General features: G+C 35.9%; 1 protein-coding gene across 1 annotated transcript in view; it reads right to left on the bottom strand.

Moving 5' to 3' along the window:
* Positions 1-27,828, bottom strand: part of GFPT1 (glutamine--fructose-6-phosphate transaminase 1) — a 65,809-nt gene that overhangs the window by 19,421 nt on the left and 18,560 nt on the right. Inside the window, 13 exon segments of the mRNA XM_043988057.1 lie at positions 1,361-1,458; positions 4,537-4,632; positions 7,876-8,039; positions 10,441-10,546; positions 14,459-14,512; positions 15,048-15,101; positions 15,309-15,388; positions 16,300-16,361; positions 17,994-18,128; positions 19,769-19,827; positions 22,878-23,003; positions 26,479-26,586; positions 26,947-27,054. Of these exon segments, the coding sequence (XP_043843992.1) occupies positions 1,361-1,458; positions 4,537-4,632; positions 7,876-8,039; positions 10,441-10,546; positions 14,459-14,512; positions 15,048-15,101; positions 15,309-15,388; positions 16,300-16,361; positions 17,994-18,128; positions 19,769-19,827; positions 22,878-23,003; positions 26,479-26,586; positions 26,947-27,054 (1,250 nt within the window).

Raw genomic sequence — 27,828 nt, 5'->3', positions numbered from 1 at the left:
CTGGTGCTCCATCCACTGCACCACCTAGCTGCCCCAATATGCTATTTTCTTAGTTACAAATAAGCTATCCATGTACAAAATACATCAAAAGTAATGTTTTCCCTTTGAATATCTGAAGATCAATAGTTGATGCTAACTCTTTGGAAGTCATGCTAATCTAAAAACATTTTTCAAAACAGAGGGAGAAAAATATCCATGACTGGTTAATTACTTAAACTTTGAATATTTCAAAAATATCATTACCGAAACAAAGATTAAGTCTGTATTAATGGATGGGTCTTTCTTTGAATGGAAAACTATTGCAACTTACAACAACTGGAATAATGTTTTCTTCCCCCTGCCATGATGCAATAAAATCATAGGGACCATTGGAGCAGCTGTTCCTTCTGGAATGGTGTGAGTATAGTCTTGTCTACAGCCAGCGGGAAAAACCAGACCACTATTTCTCAGACTTTTTTTTCATTTTCACATTTTATTATTTCATAAAAACATATGTGAAGCATCTACCTGTTCAACTTTATCAAAAACAAGAAAACTAACTAGAAAGAACAGGATTGCTTTTGAAGAAACACTAATGAGCTGACATTTGGTTTTCATCAACTATCATATGCTGATTATTTAAAAGAAACACTCATAAAATAGTAATGCTGTAAGATACCAATTAGTAGCTGACTTCTACTCTTTCTTTTTTCTTTTTTGGCGGGGCAATGAGGGTTAAGTGACTTGCCCAGGGTCACACAGCTAGTAAGTGTCAAGTGTCTGAGGCTGGATTTGAACTCAGGTCCTCCTGAATCCAGGGCCGGTGCTTTATCTACTGCACCACCTAGCTGCCCCCTGACTCCTACTCTTGGACAAAAAAATCCTATCAGTTTAATGGCCCCACATTAAAAATAAACTCTAAGCCAACTGTCCTTAGGCTAGTATTTCAACTTCTAATTAAAAATATGGCAAAAAAGTCTTACAAAAATTAGGACTTTTTTTGGAGCTAAAAAGTGCTTTCCCATCAAGCAAATCTGTTGAAGTTTCTTTGATTCTCAAGAAAGCAAGGATAAAGAGAGAACTAAGGTTTTTTTCTAGAGCAGCAGGAATTTCACTTTGCTGGCCTTCATGAAGCCAACATTAAAGATTCTACTAGTCTGTAAGTGCTCTTAAGGTCAGTCTTTCAAGACTGATTACCTTATGACATTGCAACATCTTGAAGCAGCTTTTAAATTCCTTGAGTCAACTTCACTTTTGCAACAAAATATGAGAAAAATAACATTACCTTCTAGCAAAGAAATTTTTTATGGTTATTATCAGAGAAACTATGATATACAAAAAAAAAAACTATATGCAAGTGCAATTTCCAGAAACTACTTACTGCAACTCCAGCGTGATAACTTGTTCCACATGCAATAAGGATCAAACGTCGACATCTCTGGATTTCTTTGATGTGATCTTTTAAACCTCCCAAATTTACTGAAATAAAGATTTAGTTACATTTTTTAAAGTGCCACATCAGATAGAATTTCAGGAATTTGTATTGCCAATGACACTGAAGACATGGAACACTTTTCCAAAGCAAAAAAAAAAATTTTTTCTATCAAGATTACACAAGTAAGTATTTCTGTGGAAATAGAAATTTTAATTTTATAACATAAATTTAACATATCAAGGAAACATTTTCAGAATTTAAATAGCTCATTTCAATGACTTCACTACTTAATGTCATGATGCTGCTATTTTCCCAGTTAGTTATGTTCAAAACAGTATTATTAGTATTAAATCCCACCAATTCCACTTCCACAAAAACTCCAATCCATCCTTCCTTTCCATTCCCATTACCACCTTCCCTCCAACGCCAATATTATAAACCTTCACAACTACAAGAACCCTCTAACTGGTCTTCCTAACCCTCATCTCTTCCTAATCCCATATACCCTTCATACTGCTGCTAAATAAACTGCATAGATCTGATCATGTTTTTCCACCACCCAAAAACCTTTAAATGTAGGCATACTGTCAAACCCAATGATGTTCCTTTTCCTTAGTCTATATAACATTCATTCAAAAGCCTATGAAATTTGACCATAACTTATCTTTTCAGCCTGACTTCATACTGTTCCCCTTTACTTTACATCGCAAACAAAACTAGCAACCATTTTACCAGCACATACCCCTTCCACCCTGCCCCATGCCTTTGCTGACACTGCTCTCTAATGTCCTTACTTCCATGTTCCTTTATTAAAAGCTACCCTTCTTTCAAACACAACCAAGGCAGGGATTTGTTATTGTTACATTTTTTTTAAAGGTGAAAGGGAGAGAAATATAGCAATAAGATTGCCCCCCAAAAAGTGAATGAGGGTCACTGAAGCATCTTTTGGGGGGGGGGGGTAGGTGAGGCAATTGGGGTTAAGTGACTTGCCCAGGGTCACACAGCTGGTAAGTGTTAAGTGTCTGAGGCCAGATTTGAACTCCAGTCCTCCTGAATCCAGGGCTGGTGCTCTATCCACTGTGCCACCTAGCTGCCCCTGAAGCATCTTTTTTTTTTTAAGTGAGGCAATTGGGGTTAAGTGACTTGCCCAGAATCACACAGCTAGTAAGTGTTAAATGTCTGAGACCGGATTTGAACTCAGGTACTCCTGACTCCAGGGCCAGTGCTTTATCCATTGCGTCACCTAGCCGCCCCTGAAGCATCTTTTTTAATGCAGAAAACACAACAGGAAGCAAGAAACACAATCAAAAGGGTAACACTGAAAGTTACATACTGAATATAAGCAATGTGTACACAGAGAGAGGCACAGTTTCAAATACAATCCCCTCTCCTGTCCTACTTTATACATAGAAATGCTCATTTTATTTGGCATTTGTTAAGTTCAAAATTTTTTTTAAATAATAAAATTAGAAAAAAAAATGGCCAATAGCATTTTGTCTCTCCCTTATTCAAGGCCTTCCTTTGTGTTATAGTTTGAAGTACAGGTCTCTATGAAATAGATTGTAAGATTCTTTGAGGGTAGGGACTATGTCTCCTTTATCTTTTTTATCACAGCTGCCAATCCAGGAGATCTCAGAGGTTGGGTCAGCACCACACATCCAAACTCCTCTCTATCCGTCCATCCCCAGAAGTGCTCAACACCCTGCCCTGCCCTCAACTCCAGTCTGTTGCCTCCTCACAGCAATATATTAAGTACAAAGAAAGAAGAGGAGAAAGGGATAGAGGGGGACAGAGGGGCAGAATGAAAGGCAGAGGAATCCCAAGGACAGCATTATGGATCTAGAAGCCCTTGTTGCCAAATCCAATGTTCAGTGTGCTGTGATTCCCAAGAGGAAAAAAATACTGTGCTGTAAAAAAGTCTGAAAATGACTAGTCTAGCAAACAGGATTTATTTTCCCTCTGTAGATGATTTAATATATTTGACAACTAGGGGGCAGCTAGGTGGCATGGTGGATAGAGCACTGGCCCTGGATTCAGGAGGACCTGAGTTCAAATCCAGCCTCAGACACTTGACACTTACTGGCTTTGTGACCCTGGGTAAGTCACTTAACCCTCATTGCCCCACCCAAAGAAAAGAAAAGAAATTTAGTGGATACAGAAGAGTCCTACTCTAAAAAAGTTAATATAACTAACTACTACCTTCTAAAAATAAGTTTGTTCCTATTTATTTGCCTCTGTATGTACTAAGGCCTGTTTGCTGCCAATCCAGGTCTCTCTCATTCTTCAGATTTAGCTCAAAACTTGCTAACTTACTTTCTTTGAGGAAGCTATCCCTCATTTGCTCCATTTCTGTTCACATCCCTTCTCTCCTAGCACTATTGCTTATTGCTTCATTCACCAAATAATGAGTGTATGTTTTATGCTGGGCACTGAGAGGAATGCCAAGAAGTGCAAGGCATGGTCCTGATTTCTAAGACTTTACAATTCAGATGAGGAATTAAGACATAAACAATAACATTAAAATGACTGCAATTGTCAGACTACTGGTTAATTCTGTCTAGTAGTCTGTTACTATTCTATTCCCCTAAAGGAAGTGTCATAGGATGCAGAATTCTAATCTTTCACATGAACCTTGAAAAATTAAGAATATCCCAACTTCTCTTAATAGTTATTTATGGCCCTACCATTTAAAATTTCCCCCAATCTTTTAAAAATTTACTTCTATCATCTACCTGTATCACTATACTCCCTTGATGAGGACCAAGAGCTAGATACCTACTCTGATATCATATTTCTTTTTATCTGCCTTAAAATGGCCTTAATCTAGTTTCAAAGGGTACCCTTTCCATCCTAAAATTTCAGGAACTGAATAAATGCATGCTTATCTGACTAAGTTCTAATAGTAGGTTCCTTGTGAGTAGGGTTTATTTCATTTTTTAATCATTTTTCTAAAAAATATATTCAAGAGCAAGCTCCAAGGGTTTTTTAAAATGGGTCTGTGCTACATTACTATTCTGAATATAAAAATAAAAAGAAAGCATACTAAACTTTTATATTATCTGTTTCAACCTTTACAATAGCTAAGATACCTTTAAATAGTTAAGAAATAGACATTTAATTACCAGTATAATCATCGAAGTTGACTCTTCCTCTCATTGTGTTAACAACAGATTCCGGTTGCTCAAAAATTTCCTTCTGCATAAATGAACTGAAGTTGCCTATAAGCAAGAAAATTATAATGTCATGAGGACAATCTGGAAATAAATACATTAAGTAAAGCAAAAAGGAGGAAGCTGCAAACAACATTCCATTATTACATTAATGGAGCTAAATTTGGGTTGAATTTTTGAAAATTATTGTCAAAATGTCACTGAAGTTTCTCTCTAAGTGTGGAAAGGGAGAAAGAAGGGAACCAGAAACAATGGAGCAAAATATTTAACTACAAACACCTAAAGAATTAGCACAATTTTTACCTTATGTAAAAATTCTGGAAGAAAAATGAACAAATGAAATGGGAGGATAAATTATTTTCATTAAAAGATACAGCAAGGGGCAACTAGGTGGCACAGTGGATAGAGCACTGGCCCTGGATTCAGGAGGACCTGAGTTCAAATCCTACTTCAGGCACTTGACACATACTAGCTGTGTGACCCTGGGCAAGTTACTTAACCCCCATTGCCCAGAAAAAAAAAAAAGAATAAATAAAACTATGATCTTACAATTTCAAAACATTAAGGTGTTCATTCCTATTATTATAAGCCACAAACACACTCCTTCACTTTATGCTCCCCAGTATACAACCAATTCAAATGACAGTTGTTATATCCCAAACATGAATTTATCACAGTCCATTAAAGATGCAGACAGCTAAATGCTAGTTTTTTTGTTTTTTTTTTTTTTTAAATGACAGGGAATTCACTTCCTCCCGAGGCAGCCCATTTCTTTTTTTTTTTTTTTTGTGAGGCAATTGGGGTTAAGTGACTTGCCCAGGGTCACACAGCTAGTAAGTGTCAAGTGTCTGAGACCAGATTTGAACTCAGGTCCTCCTGACTCCAGGGCTGGTGCTCTATCCTAAATGCTAGTTTTTAATTAGCTGTCTATGCAGTTTTGAGAAATTTAACTACTTCCTTATACTCCATTTCTGTTACATGACCACATAGCTAAAGGCAGTTCCTACCATGTGGACTCCCAACTTACAAATGACTCCTATATACCTGTAAAGTAACTTCTTTTTTTTTATTCATTGAACATACCTTTTAAGTAGCCTGGGTTTTTAATAAATAAAACATTATTCAAGATACTATACAAGTACAAGAGTGCCCCAGAGGCTCTGTTCTTTAAATGTCCAACACTAAAATAAATTTGCAGACCTTCCAAATTATTCAGTTCATTAAATGATGCAATTTCAAGAGTGGGTGAATTTTCTGTTGAGCCACTGGTTACTTTAAGCCTTCCATGAAGAGTGAGAAAATGTAAAGTGTTTGAAGGAGAAAGTATCCATTTAATAGCTGTATGGCACTTGAGTGCAGGGAAGAAAAAGTTAGACGGCTACGGTTCTTTAACAATACCCACCAAAGCAGGTCTCAAGGTTAGGGTTCAAATCTGATCTCAGACACTTAACACTTACTAGCTGTGTGACCCTAGGCAAGTCACTTAACCCCAATTGCCTCACTTAAAAAAAAAAAATTCTAGACAAGATCATTAAAGAAATGGTTGGTGAACATCTAAGAAAGGAAGCAATGATTGCAAAGAGCCAACATAGCTTCATTAAGGATGTGTGAGGCCAGACTAAACTCATTTTATTTTTGGAGAAGACGGAGAGACATAAATTATATGAAAATACAATCAGACTAGCTAGATGTACTTGAACCTGTGTTGTTTAACATTTTTATCAGTGGCTTGAATCAAACATGCCCATCAAATATACAGATGACATAAAGCAAGGAGAGACTGTTAATATACTGGATTACAGAGTCAAGATCTAAAAATACCTTGGCAGGGTAGAATACTGGGCTAAATCCAATAAAATTAGTGGACTGCAAATTTAATATAAATCAACAATGTAATGTAGCAGTGAAAAAAGGAATGATCTGGGATTTAAGAAAAGTATAGAAGTAGAAGTAAGAAGGCAATAGTCCCACTGTACTCTCTGACCTTGTCAGACCTTTTCTGGAGTATTGCGTTCAGTTCCAGGTACCATGGTTTAAGTGATCTGATAAGCTAGAGAATGAGCAACCAGGATGGTGAAGAGACTTGAGTTCATGACATTTGAGAATCAGGTAAAAGAACTGGGTATTTTTAGCCTGAAGAAAAGAACATTCCAAGAGGACCTGATAGATAGCTCTCTTCAAGAATCTGAAGAGCTATCAACATATGGAAGGGGAAATTGAATTATTCTGCTCAAATGCAGAGGGCCAAACAGGAGTAAGGGGTGAAGTTGCAAACAGGCAAATCTAATACGGATGTCAGGAAAAACTTCTTAACAATAAGAACTATCCAAGATGGAAATGATCCAAGTGTTTCAAGAGATGGTGGGTGGAGGTCCTCAAGCAGAGGCCTGGACAAACACTTGTCTAGTACAATATAATGGAGAATCCTTTTGTGTATGGGCTAGACAATATTACTGCTGAGATCTCTTCCAACTCTCAAAAAAATATGTGATTCCTGTCTCCAAGACAGGAAGACACTTTTCCACAGAAACATATTATAAATAGTTGCTGGATCCTTAAGCAATGAAATTCAGATACAACAAAGGTTAAATAAACTTATATATGACATTGTGTCAAGATAATGGAACTCAGGGGTTCACCTGGAGATTGATCTGGGCTGACTGAGTTGGGGAAGAGCAACTGACTGGCATACTAAATTGTAAGCACCTCTGGCTGGTACTTAAGGGTACTTAATGAATTTGAATGACACTAGCCAATCAGCTTGAGGAACCTCCCATTTCTGGGAGGGGAGCAGGAAGCAGGAAGCAGACACTGGGGAAGGATTCTTCCTCTTTGGCTGTGAAACATCTGGGTGGCAGCAGAGAACTTCAGAAGTGGGAGATTAGGAAATCTAGGATTGCCAAGTTATAAGAAATCTGTTCTCAATCTTTCTTTTACTATCTTTCAATAAACCATTAAAAACCTAAACTCATTCATCAGTGATTTTAGTCAGTTTCCCCCCAAAACTGGGGGGGGGACAGATTAGAACCCACATTTAGAATTTTAAATTATACAACATAACACATTAGAATCAATCTACTCAAAGAAAAGTATTTCGATTCCCTGTAGGTCTTAGAAATCTAACCCTTATGTATAACATTGTGTCAATACTAATATGCATTTCCATCATTATCAAATGATTTATAAATGTGCTCATGCAATATAACCCACTGGTAAACTGGCGACTTACCAGAGGCACTTAGGAAATGTTTCTACCTTTCCCTAAGGAAATGATGAAACAAAATGCCTTACCCTTCATGATCTGCTGTAGTTCCATCTGCAGTGTCTGTACAGCTCGACCAGGGTGATCTCCTGCTGTACGTTTAATTCGGTGAATAGAAAGACGACCATCCACCACAGCTGCCACATCATCATCTTCAAGAAAGATCACACGGTTGGTGTGTTCTATGACAGCACTAGAAAAATATTAGGGCATTGGGATGGAAAGATTAACTATATAGCAAGTGAACCTTCCATCAGGAAATAAAAAACAAACACAAACTACACCATGCTTTCTATCAGAAGAGGCTAGTTACTCCTTCAATGAATCTCGATTGAGCATCCACAATATATCAAGTGCTGTCAGGATCTAACAGAAAATCCCATTTTCCTGCATAGTTCTCTAAATTTTGAGGTTATGTCTTATTTTTCAAAGTAAGCCTATAAATTCTTTGAGAGCGAGATGAAAGTTACAAGGAGACAAATTTCACCTCTATATGAGAAAAACTTTTTAATAATTAAGAGCTACCCAAACGTGGAATGGAATGTCTTTAGTCTTAATCAGCTCTCCAACACTGCAGAGGGTTAAGCAATAGTTGGATGATCACTTGTCTGGTTTGCTATAGAGTTCCTGGTTCAAGTGTAGACTGTAATAGATGTCTTAAGTTTCTTTTGATTTTGATTCTGGGATCTGATAGTTTCATCTTCTTTTCTACCATGGATATGAAATAGGAAAGGTCTGTTGCCACTTTTCTAGTGATGTAGTCTAATAGTAGAAACACCACATTTAGCCTTTACCATTTTTGTACCTGATATACTATGTGAGGAAATGGTAATGACGTTAACAATGAAGTTGAGAAATCAACTGCACATCCAGAAGAAAGTCATGCTATAGGAGATCGAATTTTAAATGTATTCAGAGATCAATTCTCAAAAATCTCCAAGAGGAATGATTTCAAAGAAAAGGGAAACAAAATCATAGTGCCCCCCCCCCAAATCAGAAAGACATCAGAAATTACTGATCAATATACTTCTTTTTTCATCTCTATCAAACCTTCCTAAAATTAAAATGGTAAAACTTTCACAATTTTCTATAGTAGACCACATCTTCACAATTCAAGAAGTGGTGGAAAAAGAGGTAGTACAAATGTAAGATCCCACTCCATTCACTAGTTACTGATTTTGAGAAAGAATTTGACTCAGAAGAACAAAATGTAACCGAGAAGGAAAAACAAATTATTTCCCATATGCAGATACACAGAGACAAACTGAACAATCCACTAGGAAATGATATTAAAATGTTAAACAGAGAACTATATTCACCTAAAGAGCTTACCAGATTTTTTAAATGTTCAAAAAATAAAAGATTTCCTATAGAAGGCAAATTCTCTGATATTTCTTATTTGGAGAAGACCCTATACTAATTGTATCAAGTTTTAAACATAACCAGGTCTTCTCTAAAACAGCCAAAGCAACGTGAAAGAAACTGGTAAAACCATTCATACCAGGAAATAACTTAGTGGCTGAAAAATGAATATTATCCATATTATGACATATAACATGACAGGCAACTTATCAAACTGGTCTATCAATAAATCCATCTTAGACAAGCAAAGACAAACAATGAGATAGGCCCAAAACCGAATGCAAAGAGGAAATGCTAGATTATATTTACATAACTGTGCAGTGCTTTAAATGATTAAAGTGCTGATTGCTATAAAAGCCCCATCTTTCAACTTTAATAATCTCCTAGATACTATATGCCTACAAATCAGACAACATAATCTCTTAAAAATTAAGATTATAAGTGGGGCAGCTAGGTGGCTTAGTGGATAAAGCACTGGCCCTGGATTCAGGAGGACCTGAGTTCAAATCCAGCCTCAGAAACTTAACACTTACTAGTTGTGTGACCCTGGGCAAGTCACTTAACCCCAACTGCCTCACCAAAAAAAAAAAAATTAAGAAAGTAGCATGGTGAGTTTATAGCATATTGCCAACAAAAACTTCTATGTAAGAAGTGGTATAAAAGGCATCACCAAGAACATCTATGAATAGAAAAGGAGACTAGCCATGACTTCCAAGTGTTAACCCTGGGTGACTAGAAGGATGTTTTGCTGCCAACCCAATAGAGCCACTTGAGAGGAAGGCCAGATTTAGGAGTGTTCAATATCTAAAAACTGTTTTAAATGTTGATCATGATATAAAGTGGGGCTAAATGTCCAGTAAGCAATTAGAGATCTGGAACTAAAAGCTCACAGAGAAGAATGGGAATCTACATATATAGTACAAAGGCGACCACGAAATTCATAGGTACAAGATGAGATTGCCAAAGGGGAAAAATAGAGAAGAGAATCAAGGACAGAATACATCTACCACAAATGGTACGACTTTCCTAAAGCATAAGCTTTTCTTAAAATTTCTTTTGGGGAGCAGCTAGGTGGCACAGTGGATAGAGCACCAGCCCTGGAGTCAGGAGTACCTGAGTTCAAATTCGGCCTCAGACACTTGACACTAGCTGTGTGACCCTGGGAAAGTCACTTAACTCCCATTGCGCGGCCCAAAAAAAAAAATTTCTTTTGACAAATAGTGGAAACATACCTTGCATCAGAAGCAAAGTAATATTCAACAGCTTTTTCTTCAACAGGAAAAAGGCAAGTAGTGCTGTCCACACGAGAGAGGCTACAACTTCCTTTCTTGTCTTTGCCTGGGATATTATTAACAGACATCATCTCACACACTTAAAGAAACAGAACTGAACATAATCTTCAAGCACAACCCTCATGTATCTACCAACATGAAGCAATTTCAGCATTGTCTCAGTAGAGATTACTCAAAAGGTAATAAAGGAAGAACGCCGTGGACTGTGATGCTAACCACCTTGTTGTTTTCTATGGCACTGAGTCTTCAAAATAAAGGGTAGGAGGGCATGCATGGTATAATACAATTCATTGAACTGTAAATAATTCTCAAAAGTTGTGTCACATTTTTTAAATTTTAGGTATTTCAATTGCAAATTCAATATCACTAAGGTATTGTTTTGTTTTGGGAAGTTTTTTGCCAAAAGCATGTATATGTTTTCACTCCATTTTCACAACTTAACAAAAATGTAAGTTGCTATATTTAATAAATCAGAATGTTTCCATGGAAAGACAAAAATAAATAGTAATATTTTCTTTTCAACTATTTCCTAAAAAACCTAATTGTGGAAAGTTTAACAGAAAACCATCATTAAAAATCAGATTTTATGCTTGTTGTACAGTGATCTCAAAAATAATAAGCAATAGAGATGAAACAAAAGGGTTTTCCTACTATATGTAGAAAGAAAAAAAACAAAGAAATCAAGAAAACACCAATTACTTTAGTGCTAATTTCTTTTTTTTTTTAATAGTGCTAATTTCTAATAACAGTTAACCAAAAAAAAAACTGCCATTCTTTGGCATCTTCAAGCATTTGCAAAACATAGAATAGAACAATATTAATAAATTATTTTACATCAAAATGTAACATACTTATTATGCATATTCTTATGTATGAAGGAGTATATGTATACAGGTATATATGAGACATGCAATTTTAAATATGTAAAGTCCCAAAATCAAATAATTATGGCTTATGGTCAAAATTGACTTCATGTTGGTTTTTCTGAGAGGAAAAGGTGGTTCTGTTTATTTTAAGAAAGAGTTAAGGAAGATCAGTCATCTAAGACACCAATGTCCCACCTTCACTTATTTTGGAATCGTAATTATGAAACTAAGGGATGAGGGGAAAAAATGACCAGAAGACATTGAAAGTTAATTTTCCACACAATTTTTCAGCTAAAGTACCCAACTCTTGATTAAAGCATGCATGTAGATTTCTTTTCCAGTTCTTAAGCCTGCATACCAGCATCTTTACTGTGTAAATATGGCTTTCTACAGATTCAATTTATTCTTAAAATTTGTCTAAGTTAACACATCTGGTGCTTTGTTCATTCACTAATTCATTCAACAACCATTTGCTGAACAGCTTCTTTGGGCAAACTAACAAGCTCTCATTCTCTCTCTCTCTCTCTCTCTCTCTCTCTCTCTCTCTCTCCTTCAGGCTCTTTGTTTTTAAGGTTAATTTAGTGATCTAAACTTTTATACACCACTTGTGCTGAAATTATAAATATGGTGTATATTTTTTAAATACTTATACAATTTCTAAAAATAAGAATTTCTTTTCATGATAGAACTTTTTAAAATTCAATAATATTTTTGCACAACCGTGACAGATAAGCTAAGGATTAGAATTATCTTAAACTCAGAGACTTCGCTCCTTTCAGTTACTCATTTACAAAATTGGGTCTTTCAGTACTTTAGTCACAAGAAACTCTCCTTTAGCTATAGAAAATGTCTTAATTGTCTTTAAAAGCAAAACCAGTTACACAGCCAGCAAAGTCACATCTCTCCTCAGACTAATGAACAAAAGGCCCTATCATTTCCTGACAAGAGGGCCTCTTTTTTACTTTATTTCTTTTTATTAAGTCTTCATATTTAGAACTAGATAGGTTTAACCTATTACAGACAAAGAAAGAAGCCCAAAGGGGAAAACATTTGCTGAATCAATACAGCTAATCAGTGGAAAAGCTGGAAATCAAACAAAATTCCTCTCAATTCCAAAACCTAGGTTCTTGCTAGTATACCAGACTTCCTATTCCTAGCACTTAGCACAGAGCCTGATACACAATAAATGCTTGATAAATACTTTTAAAATTCATTCCTCTCAATGAAACCTCAATAGTTCTCCTTTGCTCACTCCAACCTAAGTAAAAAAGTAACAGAATAATTCAAAACTTTGCTAAGAAGTTTGGATAAATTATCACAATCCAGAAAGAAGGGATAGGGAATTATAAAATCTCCCTAAATCTAAATTAAGAGTCCATGAACACGGGCGGCTAGGTGGCACAGTGGCTAAAGCACCGGCCCTGGATTCAGGAATACCTGAGTTCAAATCCGGCCTCAGACACTTAACACTAGCTGTGTGACCCTGGGCAAGTCGCTTAACCCCAATTGCCTCACTTAAAAAAAAAAAGAAAGAGAGTCCATGAACAAAGAAGAAAATTCATTCAGTGAAGTGGGTATTTTTCTCTAAGAGACCACCCGACAAAAAGACAAAATGCATGGGTTCAAGTTCCAGCTCTGCTTTATCTATAACCTTAGTGCTTTTAATCCCCATTATTCTCATGTGTAAAATACTTATTATTTCTACTTATTTCACAAACTGGCTCTAATAATCAAAGAGATCACTGGTATAAAAGTGTCTTACAAACTATAGGCCTATGGGAAGCTAGGTGACGCAGTGGATAAAGCACCAGCCCTGGATTCAGGAGGACCTGAGTTCAAAATCTGGCCTCAGACACTTGACACTTACTAGCTGTGTGACCCTGGGCAAGTCACTTAACCCTCAATGCCCCTCAGAAAACAACAACAACAAAAACCCTATAGGCCTACTTTATAAAGGCATTATTAGGACATTCACATTATAACTTTCCTACAAAAACTACATTCAAAATGATTGCTACACATAGCAATGTAGCCCAACATTACAATTACAAAAAAAACAAGGTGGTCTTTCCACCAAACATGCATGTAACATTTCAGAAATCAGGCAAAGGCTATTTCTAAAGACATAATATTATTATCTAGTTTTTTAATACAACCTGATTTATTAGTAAGAAATATTTATCAGAATACATCTCACTATATTCCTTCCCAAGTTTTGATTTTATTTTCTTCTAATAGCTAACTGTACCTGAGTGTTTAAAAGAATCTCCAAAATGCGTTACTAACCCATTTAATTAATGAGCACATTACTTATATGGTGCCTTTCTTCCAAATTTTCTTGAGCCTTACTAATATCCTTCCATTATTTCTAAAAATCCTGTTAGAAAAATGGTAAGATATTCCACCACTGGAACAATTGGTTAACAGACCTAGAAGCTCTAGTTTCAAGTTCTCTCTACTAACTGGAAGGGCCATGTCTAAAAGAGAGGAGGGTGCTATAGTCATTAAAAAAGCACTGGTTTTAGAGTTAGAAGACCAAGGTTCAAGTTTTAGTTGTAGGATTTAGGAGCTATGTGACTATATCAGTCAATAAATTAGTACTTATTAAACATCTACTATGTGCCAGACACTGCTCAGCACTGCACACTGTAAGTCAACCTCTTTGACTTTGAGTTTTCTGACCTATAAAATAAAAATAATATCTGTACTAGTTAATTTGCGTGGCTTTTGTAAGAGCACTCATAGATTTTAAAGTAATAGAGAAATTATGTCATACTTGTCATCCTGAGGGCATTCTAAGAAAATTTTAGTAAAGTTATTGATTGAAATCACTGTGCTTTTTTTTAAAAGGTAACTGAAAGAAACTATTATCTATAGGACTGGATTAGATATCAAATTTTAGGTTTCTCGACTTCTTTATTTGTGGTGGGTTTACATTTTTTTAAAAGAAAGCAATAATTACACATCAAAGATGTGGTTCTCAGTTTAGTTCTTGTTAAGTCCCCCTTCCTTTCCACTTTGATAACAAATTTTAATGTTAAAGTATATACATTATATATATATATATATATAAACACATATCAAGAAGGCACCTTTTTCCTGTTTTATGGCTATTACATCAATAGAATGATCCATAGTTTGTACAGCTGAAAGTATAATGTGAAAAAGACACTTAAGTGAATAGTAAAAAAAAAAAAGAAATAAAACTATCAAAAGTATCAGCTACAAATCTAAGAAATTAACATGCAGAATAAAAATATTTATCAATCAAGCTAGTATATTCTAAAACAGCCATACTATTAACCCCATTGAGGATATATTTTTCTAAATAATACAGAACTTATATTTTTTTAATTATTTAAAATAACAAAATCCAGTGCATGTTAACAGAGAAAAATAAAATGGAATGCTTTATGGCTGCAATTTCAGAAATTTCCTAAAATCTCATGTATTTCCAGTTTTTGTTAATAAACAAATTAAAAGTAATCACCTAAAAGTCAAATTCAAGCAAGCCAAATGCAAATTGCAAATTAGAAAAGATAAAAACAAAGCGTCCTAAAAGTAATAGCACATTTAAAGGCCCAGGGCATTCACTCCAAGAGCAGGGAATTAATGGGAAATCAACAAAAGAGAGGCGCAAGAACCCTCTCTGTCCATGCAATCAAAGGGCACGCTTCCCACCTCTTTTTCCCTGTGATCCCCATTGTGTGAGGGTTGATCCAATCTGAACCCTAGCTAAAAGAGTACACAACAGGAAAAAAACTACTAGTCATCAAAAGCATAAAAAACCAAAGTTCTTTTCCAAATGTTACCTAAACAGAATTATTAACAAATACAGTTAAAGAGACGCTTCTTTACACAAGAAAAAAAAGAAGTCTCCCATCTCCTACACTGCTGTACAAGGTTTCCTTCACAGCAGCTGGGTGTAGAAAGAGTTCATACCTGTTCTATACAGTATCGGAATATGGTCTGTGGACAGTTTATGCTCACTTCGTACTCCAATCAGGAGGGGGCTTCCTCGCCTGCAAGTACAATGGTGCTAAGTATAAGACCAGTGCATTACAGAACTATGGACTTTTGGCAAAGGTTGAGATCAACATGCTTTAGGGAGAAATCTAATTCTCCCTCCAAGCTTCATGCCAACACTAATAACTGAACTCTTCAAAAAAGAATCTACTGGATACAATGTAGTTTTACTAGTATTCTGGAGAGACATCTCCATCAGTGGTAGAACAGAAAAAAAGAGAACTCTACTATTATCAGGAACTTTGAACTGTCTAACCAGTCAATTTGGAAAAGCAGTGTGAAAAGTACTATTTCCAGCTAAATGAATACAATTTAGCCATGATCTAGACTGCCCCTCAATTTTAACAATGTACTTTCTGACCAATTACATATCCACCATTTTCATTTGTTTTACGTAAATCCAATAGGGAAATCAAGGTCTATAAAAATAATGAAACAATGGCATGCTTCCCAAAAAATGTCCCTTAAATAACAAGCAACTGTCACTTTCTAAATAATTCAGTGTAGATAAAATTCGTAAAGAATACGTCATACATAAAATGATTCAAGTCTTGTAAATTATGCAGAACAATCTCAGTATTTTCCTTAGCACACAAAAAGCCTGTCAAATTCTAAATAATCAAATGAAAAAATTCTAAATTTTAAACATCCTCAAGGAGGCATTCCTATGTATCTAACACTATAAAAAAGACAAGGGACCAAAAAAAAAACCATTTTTGTACTAAGCTTAGATATTCATTCGTCTTTCACATTACTAAACTTCTACCTCTGCAAAAGGGTAGCCTTACTGCCCAAACAGTCTCTTTTTCTTGGTGTGAAGAGAAAAAAACCCAAAACATGTCACATAAGGGTACAATGGAAATTTTCAAGAAATAATAAAATTATTAAATAGCAAACATAACAGTACCTTGTACCTACTGCTTGTCCAGGATAATGCACACTTTTAAACACTAGTGCAAAGGCACCTTCCTAAGGGAAAAACAATAATATTTGTTCACCAGATTTTCCATGACCAGGTACTGAATCTGAAACTATCCAGAATATTTACTAAATGTTTACTAGGTGCAAAGCACTGCACTAAGTGCTGAGAATACAAAGAAAAAACAAAATCATCCCTGAGTTTACATTCTAATAGAGGAAGCAGCATAAACTAAGTGGTGTAAGGTTAAATGTAGAGTAGAAGGAAGGTAACCTTGGGGGAGGCCTTAGCAGCTGGTAGCTCTTGAAAAGGGCTCCTATAGGGGGATGGAGCTTGAACTGAGTCTTAAAGGAAGCCAAGGATGTAAGGTGCTTGCAGGAGAGCATTCCAGGCTTTTGGGTCAGCCAGGACAAAGGAATGAAGGAGGGAAATGGAGCACCTCATGTGAAAAGCAGCAAGTAAAATGGTATGGTTGTATGCAAAGAGTATATATAAGAGAGTAATATGTTAAAAGACTACAAGGAAATTGGGAACCATTAGAATTTACTGGCTGGAGAAATGACATGGTGAGAAGTAGGCTTTAGGAAAATCATTTTGGTAGTTAAATGAAAGATGAAGTGGGGAGGATTGAGACACAGAGTCCAATTAAAAGGCTACTGAAATCATCAACATTGAGTGTTGATCTACTGTGATGGACTATATTCTTCTCACCAATGCAATGGCACAGAAGAGTTCCAGGGAACTCGTGATGGAAAAGGATCTCCAAATCCAGGAAAAAAAAAAAAAAGAACTGCGGAGTATAGATGCTGAATGAACCATACTATTTCTTTTGTTTTTGATGCTGTTGTTTTTTTTCTATTATGAGGTTTTTCATCATTGCTCTGATTTTTTTCTCCTATAACATGACTAATGCAGAAATAGGATTAATGTTATTATGTGTATGTATATATATATATATATATATATATATATATATATATATATATATAACCTATATCAGATTACCTGCTGTCTAGGGGAGGGGGGAGGGAGGGGAGGGAGGGAGAAAAATCTGAAATTGTAAAAGTTGTATAAACAAAAATTGAGAACTATTTTTACATGTAACGGAAAAAAATAAACTACTTTATTAATTAAAAAAAGGCTACTGAAGTGGTCCAGGAAAGAAGTGATGAGGCCCTGAATTAAGGAGGTGGCTTTGTAAGGATATGTGATCTCTGACTTCAAATATTTAAAAGTCATGTATAAATAAGGCAGTAGTTTTTCCGAAGGAGAAAACAAGAATCAATGGGTTGCAGGGAGGTAAATTTCATTTCAATATAAGACCTGTTTCACAGGGAAATCTGTCCAAAAATGGAATGCACTGCACTGTAGGGGAGATAAGCTCCCAATATTCGCAAGAAAGCTGATCACTTGGTCAAGGATATTTTAGGAAGGACTCTTGTTTCAGACAGGAGTTGAATTCAGTAACTTCCAATGCCCCTTCCAACTCTAAACTTCCATGGTTTTACATTGCTATTTGTATGTTATGGTTATATATAAAAATGTGATAGCAGAAAATACTCAAGGGAAAAAATCATTCTTTTTTAACAAATAAAAAGCAGAATTTGCATATCAACAATGATTTCCATCACAGTAAGTTCTGACAAGATATTCTCTTAAAAATTAAATATTATTTTAAATACCAGTTGTTGGATTACTCTCTCCACCAGTGTTGTGAAACTGATATCATCACTTTCTCGGTTGTCATACATGTATTTAACAAGTTTAGCAATTGACTCTGTGTCTGTTTCAGATTCAAAATCATAACCTTTGCTTTCCTGTTAAGAAAAAAAAAATTTAAGAAAGTGTTCCATTTCCAAATCTTTCTCTATATTTTCCCAAATTTTCAAGTCTCCTCCTAACATTTTTGACACCTATCATCTTACTCTATAGATAGTGAAAATGAGTACACATTCTAATTCCTTAGTATTGTCACTGTTTAAAGTACTCTGATTATTATTTCGTATGAAAATTTCTCACATTTTTACATGCATATACTTCTACATCACCAAGTTTCAAAGAACTACTAGATTACAATAAGTTCTACTTAACAGTTAAATAACAAAAGCTAGAATTTAGTGCTTTAAGGTTTTCAGAGTTGTACATATTATCTCATTTGATCCTCAAAATAAGCCTCGGAAGTACATGCTATTATCATCCCAGTTTTATAGATGAGAATACTGAGGCAGACAGAAATTAAGTGAGACTTGTCTAGGGTCAAACAATTGGTTAAGTGTCTATGTCTGAATCTGAAGTCAGGTCTTCCTACCTCCAGGTCTAGGACTCTATCCACTGTGCCACCTAGATGCCTCCAGCTATATTAAAGTAGCTCTCTACTAAATGCTTAATCTATATTGAACACAACAATGTTTCCTTATTGACTTGGAAGTCTTTCAAAGTTGTGCAGGGCTTTGAGGTTCCTCTTAAGATTATCATTATAGATAATCATAAGGTTAGAGAGATTTGGCTTCAGAAGTACTCATCTGAAGGTATCTAAGAAGAGTGTTTTCAAAACCATACTACTATACTTTGGGGACTGGAAGATAGAGAGAAAGAACGAGGAAGATGCAGGACACAGGGAGAAGGACTTGTCCATTCTTTTTAAGTTTATAGGTTTAAATAAGTGAGGAACTTGGGGTATGAAAGTTTTTAGTCATACAAAAATTTGCTGCTGATTTATATCAGTCTTAAGAAATAACGCTCTGGGGGCAGCTAGGTGCCACAGTGGATAAAGCACTGGCCCTGGATTCAGGAGGACCTGAGTTCAAATCCAGCCTCAGACACTACTTGACACTTACTAACTGTCTGACCCTGGGCAAGTCACTTAACCCTCATTGCCCTGCAAAAAAAAAAAAAGAAAGAAAGAAAGAACACTCTAGAAGTTGCTTTTTTGAATAAATCTCTAATATTAGAAACAAACAGAAGATAAAACACCTTATGTATTTTTTTAAAATGAAAGTAGAACAAAAGAGTTGAACTCTTGGTTTTTTACATTCCAGATAAATATCATTTATATTACAAACAAGAAATACAAAATTGTTTTCCCTTTATTTGAAAATATCAAATCATAGTGATCTTACAATACACTGAACATGCTTATTAGGGTTCTCTTTGCCACCACCCCTAGGTAATATACTAAATACTTCAAGGTGGTTTCAAAGATGTGGAATCAACAAAGACAATAACCCCTGTATGCCTTTTTAAAGAGTAACTTCAGGAGTACCTATGCTCAAAAAAATTCATTTTGTTAAGTGACCCACCTTCTGATACCTTTCCAAATTTACCTAGATCAGTTCTCAAATGAGAGATATGCAACCTACCACCTATCCTAATACACAACGATTCCCTCTTCTTTATATTATGTATGTATTCTGATATAACTGGAGACTTGAGGTCTTACTTAGGTTCCTTTGCTTACCAGAAATTTTCTCAAATCTTTGTAGTTAGTGATGATCCCATTGTGAATTACAATAAATTCTAAAAAAAAAGAAAAATATGCATTGACAACACATATGAGTGATGGTTGAATGAACACAAGAATATAATAATCCAATCAAAGGTTTTATAAACTGAGTATGGACTATTTGTGGAATAGTTTGTTTTTTAGCTTATATACTATTTTTCTTTATTCTTGTTTCTGCAAATACAATGCAAAGAGAGAAGATCTTTGAAACCAGCACACTAAAATTCTTCACTTCCAAGAAGGATGTTAGTCATATATAGAACATTTTCAAAAAATAAGGCAATCTGATTTTAAACTTATATTTTCCATGTTTGCCAGATGATCCATTCATAGAATGGAATTGGAAAGTAAAAAGAGAATACAGAGAACATTATTACGGTTCAATTAATTCATCTTAAGCAATGACTCTAGAACAAAAGAGAAAGTTACCTTTAAACATAACCACAAAAGTATATTCCAAAGCCAAAAATAAAATAATATATGATCATGTCTTTTTAAAAGTATTATTGTGAGTGCCTAATTCAAAGAGCAGATAATCAAGTCAACTATAAAATTATTTTTGCCCATGTATATAATATAAACTATTTCCAATGCTAACTTATTATTAAGTGACATATGATCCAGGAAGAAAAAGGTATTTGGGTTCATCTTCTTAAATGATTAAAATTGACTAAAAAAATGTATAGACCAATATTGTGTTATTTACTTGTTGCCCCGCCCCCGCAAAAAAAAGCAGTTTATATTAAACTGTTTTAAAAATAGGGGGCTGGGGGGCAGCTAGGTGGCACAATGGACCTGGATTCAGAAGGACCTGAGTTCAAATCCGGCCTCAGACCCTTGACACGTACTAGCTGTGTGACCCTGGGCAAGTCACTTAACCCCAACTGCCTCACCAAAAAAAAAAAATTGGGGGGGGGCACAGCTAGGTGGCACAGTGGATAAAGCACCCCCCGTAGATTCAGGCATACCTGAGTTCAAAACCAGCCTCAGACACTTAACACTTAATAGCCCTGAGACCCTAGGCAAATCACTTAACCCTCATTTCCCCGCCCCCCAAAAGAAATGTATTAAAAATTAAAACCCAAAAAAAATCTTTTTTTTTTTGTGGGGCAATGAGGGTTAAGTGACTTGCCCAGGGTCACACAGCTAGTAAGTGTCAAGTGTCTGAGGCCGGATTTGAACTCAGGTACTCCTGAATGCAGGGCCAGTGCTTTATACACTGCGCCACCTAGCTGGCCCCAAAACCCCCCAAAAAATCAAAGATATTTTTGCTAGTTTGAAAAAGGAAAGGAGTTTATCAACTCCAAAAAATGCATATTCCAAAATGAAGCAAAAATAGAGAACAATTTTTTTTTAAAAAATACATAAATGATAAAAGAATTTTAAATGTTTTGGGGAGTGGGAAGAATCTACCAAAGTACAGTGTGTCCCAAAAGTCTTTGTACAGTTTTGTTTTGTTTTGTTTTTTAGTGAGGCAATTGGGGTTAAGTGACTTGTCCAGGGTCATACAGCTAGTAAGTGTTAAGTGTCTGAGGCCGGATTTGAACTCAGGTACTCCTGACTCCAGGGCCGGTGCTCTATCCACTGCGCCACCTAGCTGCCCCTTTGTGTCAAAGTTGGTATTTTTTTTGTTTTTTGTTTTTGTTTTTTGCAGGGCAATGGGGGTTAAGTGACTTGCCCAGGGTCACCCAGCTAGTAAGTGTCAAGTGTCCAAGGCCAGATTTGAACTCAGGTACTCCTGAATCCAGGGCCGGTGCTTTATCCACTGTGCTATCTAGCCGCCCCCTGTCTTTGTACATTTTTAAGCTTTAGTAACATCAGAAGTACAAATGCTCTGAACTTACTCCCCCCACCAAAAAAAATGAAAGTTTAATTAAATTTTTTACATTTATTTAGTTTTGTGAATTTTGAATAATAAATGTTTAATTCTAATTTTGTTTCAATCTCTTTGACTGAAGATGGCAAATACTGAAAAAAAAAATCACCTACATTCTCTAGCTAGCTAAACTTAAGTCCGTAACAGCAATAAGAAGAAAATTAGCTTCCCTTTATAAGAAAGAAGCTCCCCACAGAAATTTAATTGACAATTGTTTAATAAGAGACTGGCTGAAATTCAGAATGCATTCGTAGAGAGTCCCAAAAATCAATGAGCAGTATGACTGCTAAATTGAACCTTCTAAAAAATACACTACACAAAATCAAAAAAAAGAGAAAGTGCTGTGATGCAAAATGGTATATTAAACTTTTGGTGAATCTGATGACTCATTTGCATCAAAACCCTGTTCTTGGATGATCTTAAGGCTAGCATTACAAATGCAATCCTTATAATCACTGAGCAGCAGCTGATTAAAGTTTTTAAGAATATACAGTTAACGGCAAATTTTCAACATCCCAGGATTGTTTTATTCCCAAATTGCGGAGGTTACCTCTATTAAATAACACCACTTTTCAACAAGACAGGGAACCTAGTCATTATGAATTGCTGCCAGCAACAGTTTCTGGATAATACTTTCTTAGACGGTTAGATTGATAAAAGAAATCTTCCTGCTTGACCACTTCAAGTCACCTGATCTTGTCAAAACTCATTTGCATCAAAACCCTGTTCTTGGATGATCTTAAGGCTAGCATTACAAATGCAATCCTTTTAATCACTGAGCAGCAGCTGATGAAAGTTTTTACAAAGTTCAAAAACCAACTAGAAAAATGTATAACACAAGATGGTGGTTATGTTTAATTTTAATAAGAAATCAATACTTTAAAATTTAAATAACTAACCTTTTAAATCTTGTTTTTTAAGTTGATACTTCTGAAGTAATTAAAGCTTAAAACTCTATTACAACTTTCAGAACATTTTGAATAGATTCAATGATAAAAAGTCAGCTTTTAAAATCAAAATTTTGGTACGATAGCTACAATTCTAAGCCAATTCAATATTCTTTGAAATATCATTTCCAAGTGGAATTTGGATGTCTCAGCACCATACCAACAAAACCAACAACAAAACCTATGGTTCACATCTTGTACCTTCTACCATTTGTCCTATTGTATTTGAATCTGCCCATACCATTGTTTTTATCAGAGCGCTGTGGATGGCTATTAACTGGATTAGGTTCCCCATGAGTGGCCCAACGGGTATGAGCTATTCCAAGATGGACATCAAACTCTATATCCAAGTCCATATCCTGTTGTTCTGAAAAAGATATAATAAAAAATTGTAATCTTAAATCATGCAATGTAGATCATGTCAAAAAATAATAAGCATAAGTACTAAAATATTATTCAACTGTGATGAACAATAATTGAACAAAATATCTTGTTAAAAAATATTTAACATTCAAGAGTTAATATAGTTCCCCAAACTAAATCAAATTTATAAGAATGTAATTCATTCCCCAATTGAGAAATGGTCAAAGGATATGAACAGACAGTTTTCAGATGAAGAAATCAAAGCTACCTATTGCCATATGAAAAAATGTTCTAAGTCACTATTGATTAGAAAAATGCAAATTAAAACAACTCTGAGCTACCACCTCACATCTATCAGATTGGCCAATATGACAAAAAAGGTAAATAATAAATGTTGGAGCAGCTATGGAAAAATCGGAACACTAATGCATTGTTGGTGGAATTGTGAACTGATCCAACTATTCTGCAAAGCAATTTGGAACTATGCCCAAAGGGCTATGGGACTGTGGATACCTTTTGACCCAGTAATATCACTACTAGGTCTATATTCCAAAGAGATCATAAAAAAGGGAAAAAGACCCACATGTACAAAAATATTTATAACAGTTCTCTTTGTGGTGGCAAAGAATTGGAAATTGAGGAAATGCCCATCAATTGGGGAATGGCTGAACAAATTGTGGTATACGAATGTAATGAAATACTATTGTGCTGTAAGAAATAATGAGTAGGGGGCAGCTAGGTGGCACAATGGATAGAGCACTGGCCCTGGAGTCAGGAGGACCTGAGTTCAAATCTGACCTCAGACACTTGACAACTTACTAGCTGTGTGACCCTGGGCAAGTCACTTAATCCCAATTGCCTCACCAAAAAGAAAAAAAATAAATAATGAGCAGGCAGATTTCAGATAAACCTGGAAAGTCTTAAGTGGACTGATGCTGAGTAAAGGGAGCAGAACCAAGAAAACACTGTACAAAGTAACAGCAACATTATGTGACGGTCAATTGTGACAGACCTGGCTCTTCTCAGCAGTGCAATGATACAAGACAATTCCAAAGAACTCATGATTGGAAAATGTTCTCCACATCCAGAAAAAAGAGCTGTGGATTCTGAATGCAGACTGAACCATACTGTTCCTACTTTTTGGTTGTTTTTTTTTTCTTTTTTGAGGTTTTTCCCATGTGTTCTGATTCTTCTTTCACAACATGACTAATGCAGAAATATGTTTAATGTGATTGTACGTATATAACTTATATCAAATTGCTTTCTGTCTTGGGTAGGGGGGAGGGAGGGGAGGGAGGGAGAAAAATTTGGAACTAAAAATCTTATGAAAACAAATGTTGAAAACTATTTTTCATGTAACTGGAAAATAATAAAATACTTTTATGATAAAAAAAAAATATATATATATAGTTCCCCAACTGATAAATGGTCAAGAGATATGAAGAGCTCTGGAAGGAAGAAATCCAAAGTTTCTATAATCCCACGAAAAAAGGCTCCAAATAACTAAAAATAAGAGAAATGCAAATTAAAGCAACTCTGAGGTTCCACTTCACACCCATAACTGGTAAAGTTGACCAAAAAAGGAAAAGAACAAATGCTGGAGTAGCTACAGGAAAACATGCTCATTGAGGCACAGATGGGGGAGGAGTGAACTGGTCTAGTCATTCTGTACAGCAATTTGTAAATAAATCCAAAAAGTTTTTAAACTTGCATACCCTTTGACCCAGCAAATCTCTTCTCTCTACTTATACAAGTACCACACTAGTTCAAGCCTTCTTTACCTCCTGCCTATATTATTACAACAGACTCCTAAATTTGTCTCCCTGCCTCACATCTCTCACACACACACACTTTAGTCCATTTCTCTCACTGCTGCCAAAGGCAATTTCCTGAAACACAAATCTGACCATGGCATTTCCTACACTCAATAAACTCCGATGGCTTCCTACTACCTGCAGAATGAAAAAGTAAACTCTTCTGTTAGGCTTTAAAAGCCCTCTACAGGGGCAGCTAGGTGGAACAGTGGATAGAGCACCAGCCCTGGATTCAGGAGTACCCAAGTTCAAATCCGGCCTCTTACTAGCTGTGTGACCCTGGGCAAGTCACTTAGCCCTCACTGCCCCAACAAAAAAAAAAAGCCCTCTACAACCTGGCTCCAATTTCTTTCCAGCCCCACTAGATATTACCCCTCTCTCCAAATCTCTGCAATATAGTCCAAGTGGCCTTCTTACATATGGTTCCTTACATATGACACATTCCTTAAACTGGTTCCTTACATATGATACTCCATCTCCCAGCCCTGTGCGTTTGTACTGGCTATCCCATATGCCTGGAATGAACTCACTCCTCACCTGACTCAGCATTTCTCTTTCTTCAAAATGCAGGTCACGAACCATCCTCTAAATGAAGCCTTTCCTTGCCTTCCCTCTCAAACTACCTCATATTTAAATAACTATTTTTTGTACTTTATTCTCTCTTTTTTCATTCTGTACATACATATACCTATATCTATGCAGAGATACCTCAATGGGGACTTACATATATCTATATAATTTAGAAATGTTTGCCTCTTCCCTATTAGAACATTAATACCTTGTAAGGAGTGTTTTTTCACTGGATTCATATCCCCAGTGCCTAGCTTGTTGATTAACTGATCCACTTAATCAACCCAACCTGAATCTTCCTCCATATCTTGTTGAGGGCAACAGTCTTCTCCCAAATACCTAAGCTCTAAACATTGGAGTCATCACAGAATCACAGGACATGTGAAGTTCGAAGACATCCTAAAAATCTCTGACTCCTCTCAGTCACCAAGTCCTTCATTCTTTCTGTACAGTCTCTCTCTTCCATTTATCCCCTCCTTTGCATTCACACTGTCACTATCCTAGTTCCATAACCTCTCAGACTTGGCCTCCTAAATGGTCTTTTTGGCTCTATAGTCTTTCCCTATTCCAATCAATCCTACATACTTCCTGCCATCTTTCTAAAACAGAGATGTTATTTCCAGTGACTTCTCAAAATCCTTAATGGCTTCCTATTACAAAGTAAGTAAATTCTATCACCTAAGATAACTAAAAGAATCAGCAACATTGCACCAAGGTAACCTTCCTAGCCTTATCTCTAATTATTTACCTACATTTAGAATCACAAAAAAATCATAATTGGAAAGAACCTCAGAGATTAGCTAATCTAGCACTTGTGTGGCTGAAACGTGCCTCTAATAATATCCCAGGGAGTGGTCATTCAGCCTCTATTTGATGACCTTCAAAATGAGGGAACCCATTACCCTCCTGAGGTGGCCTGGTTCGATTCTGTATGGCTCTAATTATTAAGCTTATCATAAGGAAAAACTTTTTAAATATGCTTCTCTGTATCTTTAATATATTGCTCCCTCTTATCAATTAAAAGCTGATAAAAATTTCAGGTTAACATGAAGAAAAGTAGTTTTAGTGAGTCCAGAATGAAACTTAGTACATTACTGTTAACTTCTTCATCCAGTGCCTTAACTTTCCCTTTCTTTTTAATAAGCTGGATTTTGCAGGCGTTGGCTTCCCAGTCTTTGTCATTGCCTCCATCAACTCCCACTCCTAAACAATCAACAAAAAAGGAGAAAAAAGGCTTAGTCAATTGCTCAGCAAATGACATATGTGTTAGATTTGAAGGAAAAATATTAGGAAAATAAGTTTCTATAGAATTACTTATAGTTTGTTTTGCTCTTAGTTTTTTATAGAAACACGTTAAAACCACATGATCTTCCTTTAAAAGATTTTTTGTACAATTATTTATAACTACAGAAATTCTATAAATAAATCCTTCTTAGCACTAAAAATAATTACTCAATTATAAATTAATTATTAGAAACATCACTTTACCTGACTCAAAGTTTATATTCAAGATATATGCAAAAGACATTTTAGTATACTGCTAAAAAGAAAAATATTAAATACCAGCAGAATCATATCCTCTATACTCCAATCTCTGAAGTCCCTTGATGAGGGTCTCTAAGATCTCTCTCCTTGTCCTTGGAACGTGGTAGTTCAGGTATGCAAATATACCTAAGAGGAAGGAGAATCAACAAATAATTATAGCTAAGCAGGAAAAGCCATACATCTACAGGCATAATCAATTATACAGTTTAGAATGCAACTAAACAGATATTAGACAAATAAAAAAAAATGAGCTGAAATTTTCAAGAAACTCCCACTTTCTGGCTTTCAGAAAATCAGTTTGCTGGCTGGATGAAAAAAAAAACATTTATGAAACACTTACTATGGGCAAAGTACTGAGCTAATTACTGGGCATTCAAATAGAAAAGTAAAATAGTTCTTGTCCTTAACACATACTCTAATTGGGGGAGACAATACATGTAAGAGAAGTTGGCTTCAGGGGCAGCTAGATGGTGCAGTGGTTAAAGCACCGGCCCTGGATTCAGGAGTACCTGGGTTCAAATCCAGCCTCAGACACTTGACACTTACTAACTGTGTGACCCTGGGCAAGTCACTTAACCCCCATTGCCCCGCCAAAAAAAAAAAATTTTTTTAACCTCTTGGGATCCTCCAAAACAGGCCCTTGGGCTGTAGTTTGTCCATCCTTGCCCTAGTTCATTCAGCTTCGGAATGCTCCTTTCTTAAGGGCCCCCAGGAGCATCTCAGGTCAGAGTGCTGCAAGTGTCCGCAAAAAAGCACCCTGAAAGTCCTGCTTGCTTCTGAATCCCCTGTAGCTTCCCTGCTAGGGCGCTCCAGACTTCCCGCAACCCCAGTAACTCAGGGCTTTAGCTTTCAGGTATCTCTCTTTCCTTTGCCATCCAGTTCTAGGAGATATGGGCAGTT

The sequence above is a fragment of the Dromiciops gliroides genome, chromosome 2 (genome assembly GCF_019393635.1).
Source record: "Dromiciops gliroides isolate mDroGli1 chromosome 2, mDroGli1.pri, whole genome shotgun sequence".
Taxonomy (NCBI): domain Eukaryota; kingdom Metazoa; phylum Chordata; class Mammalia; order Microbiotheria; family Microbiotheriidae; genus Dromiciops; species Dromiciops gliroides.
This window is presented reverse-complemented; position numbering and strand designations above follow the sequence as displayed.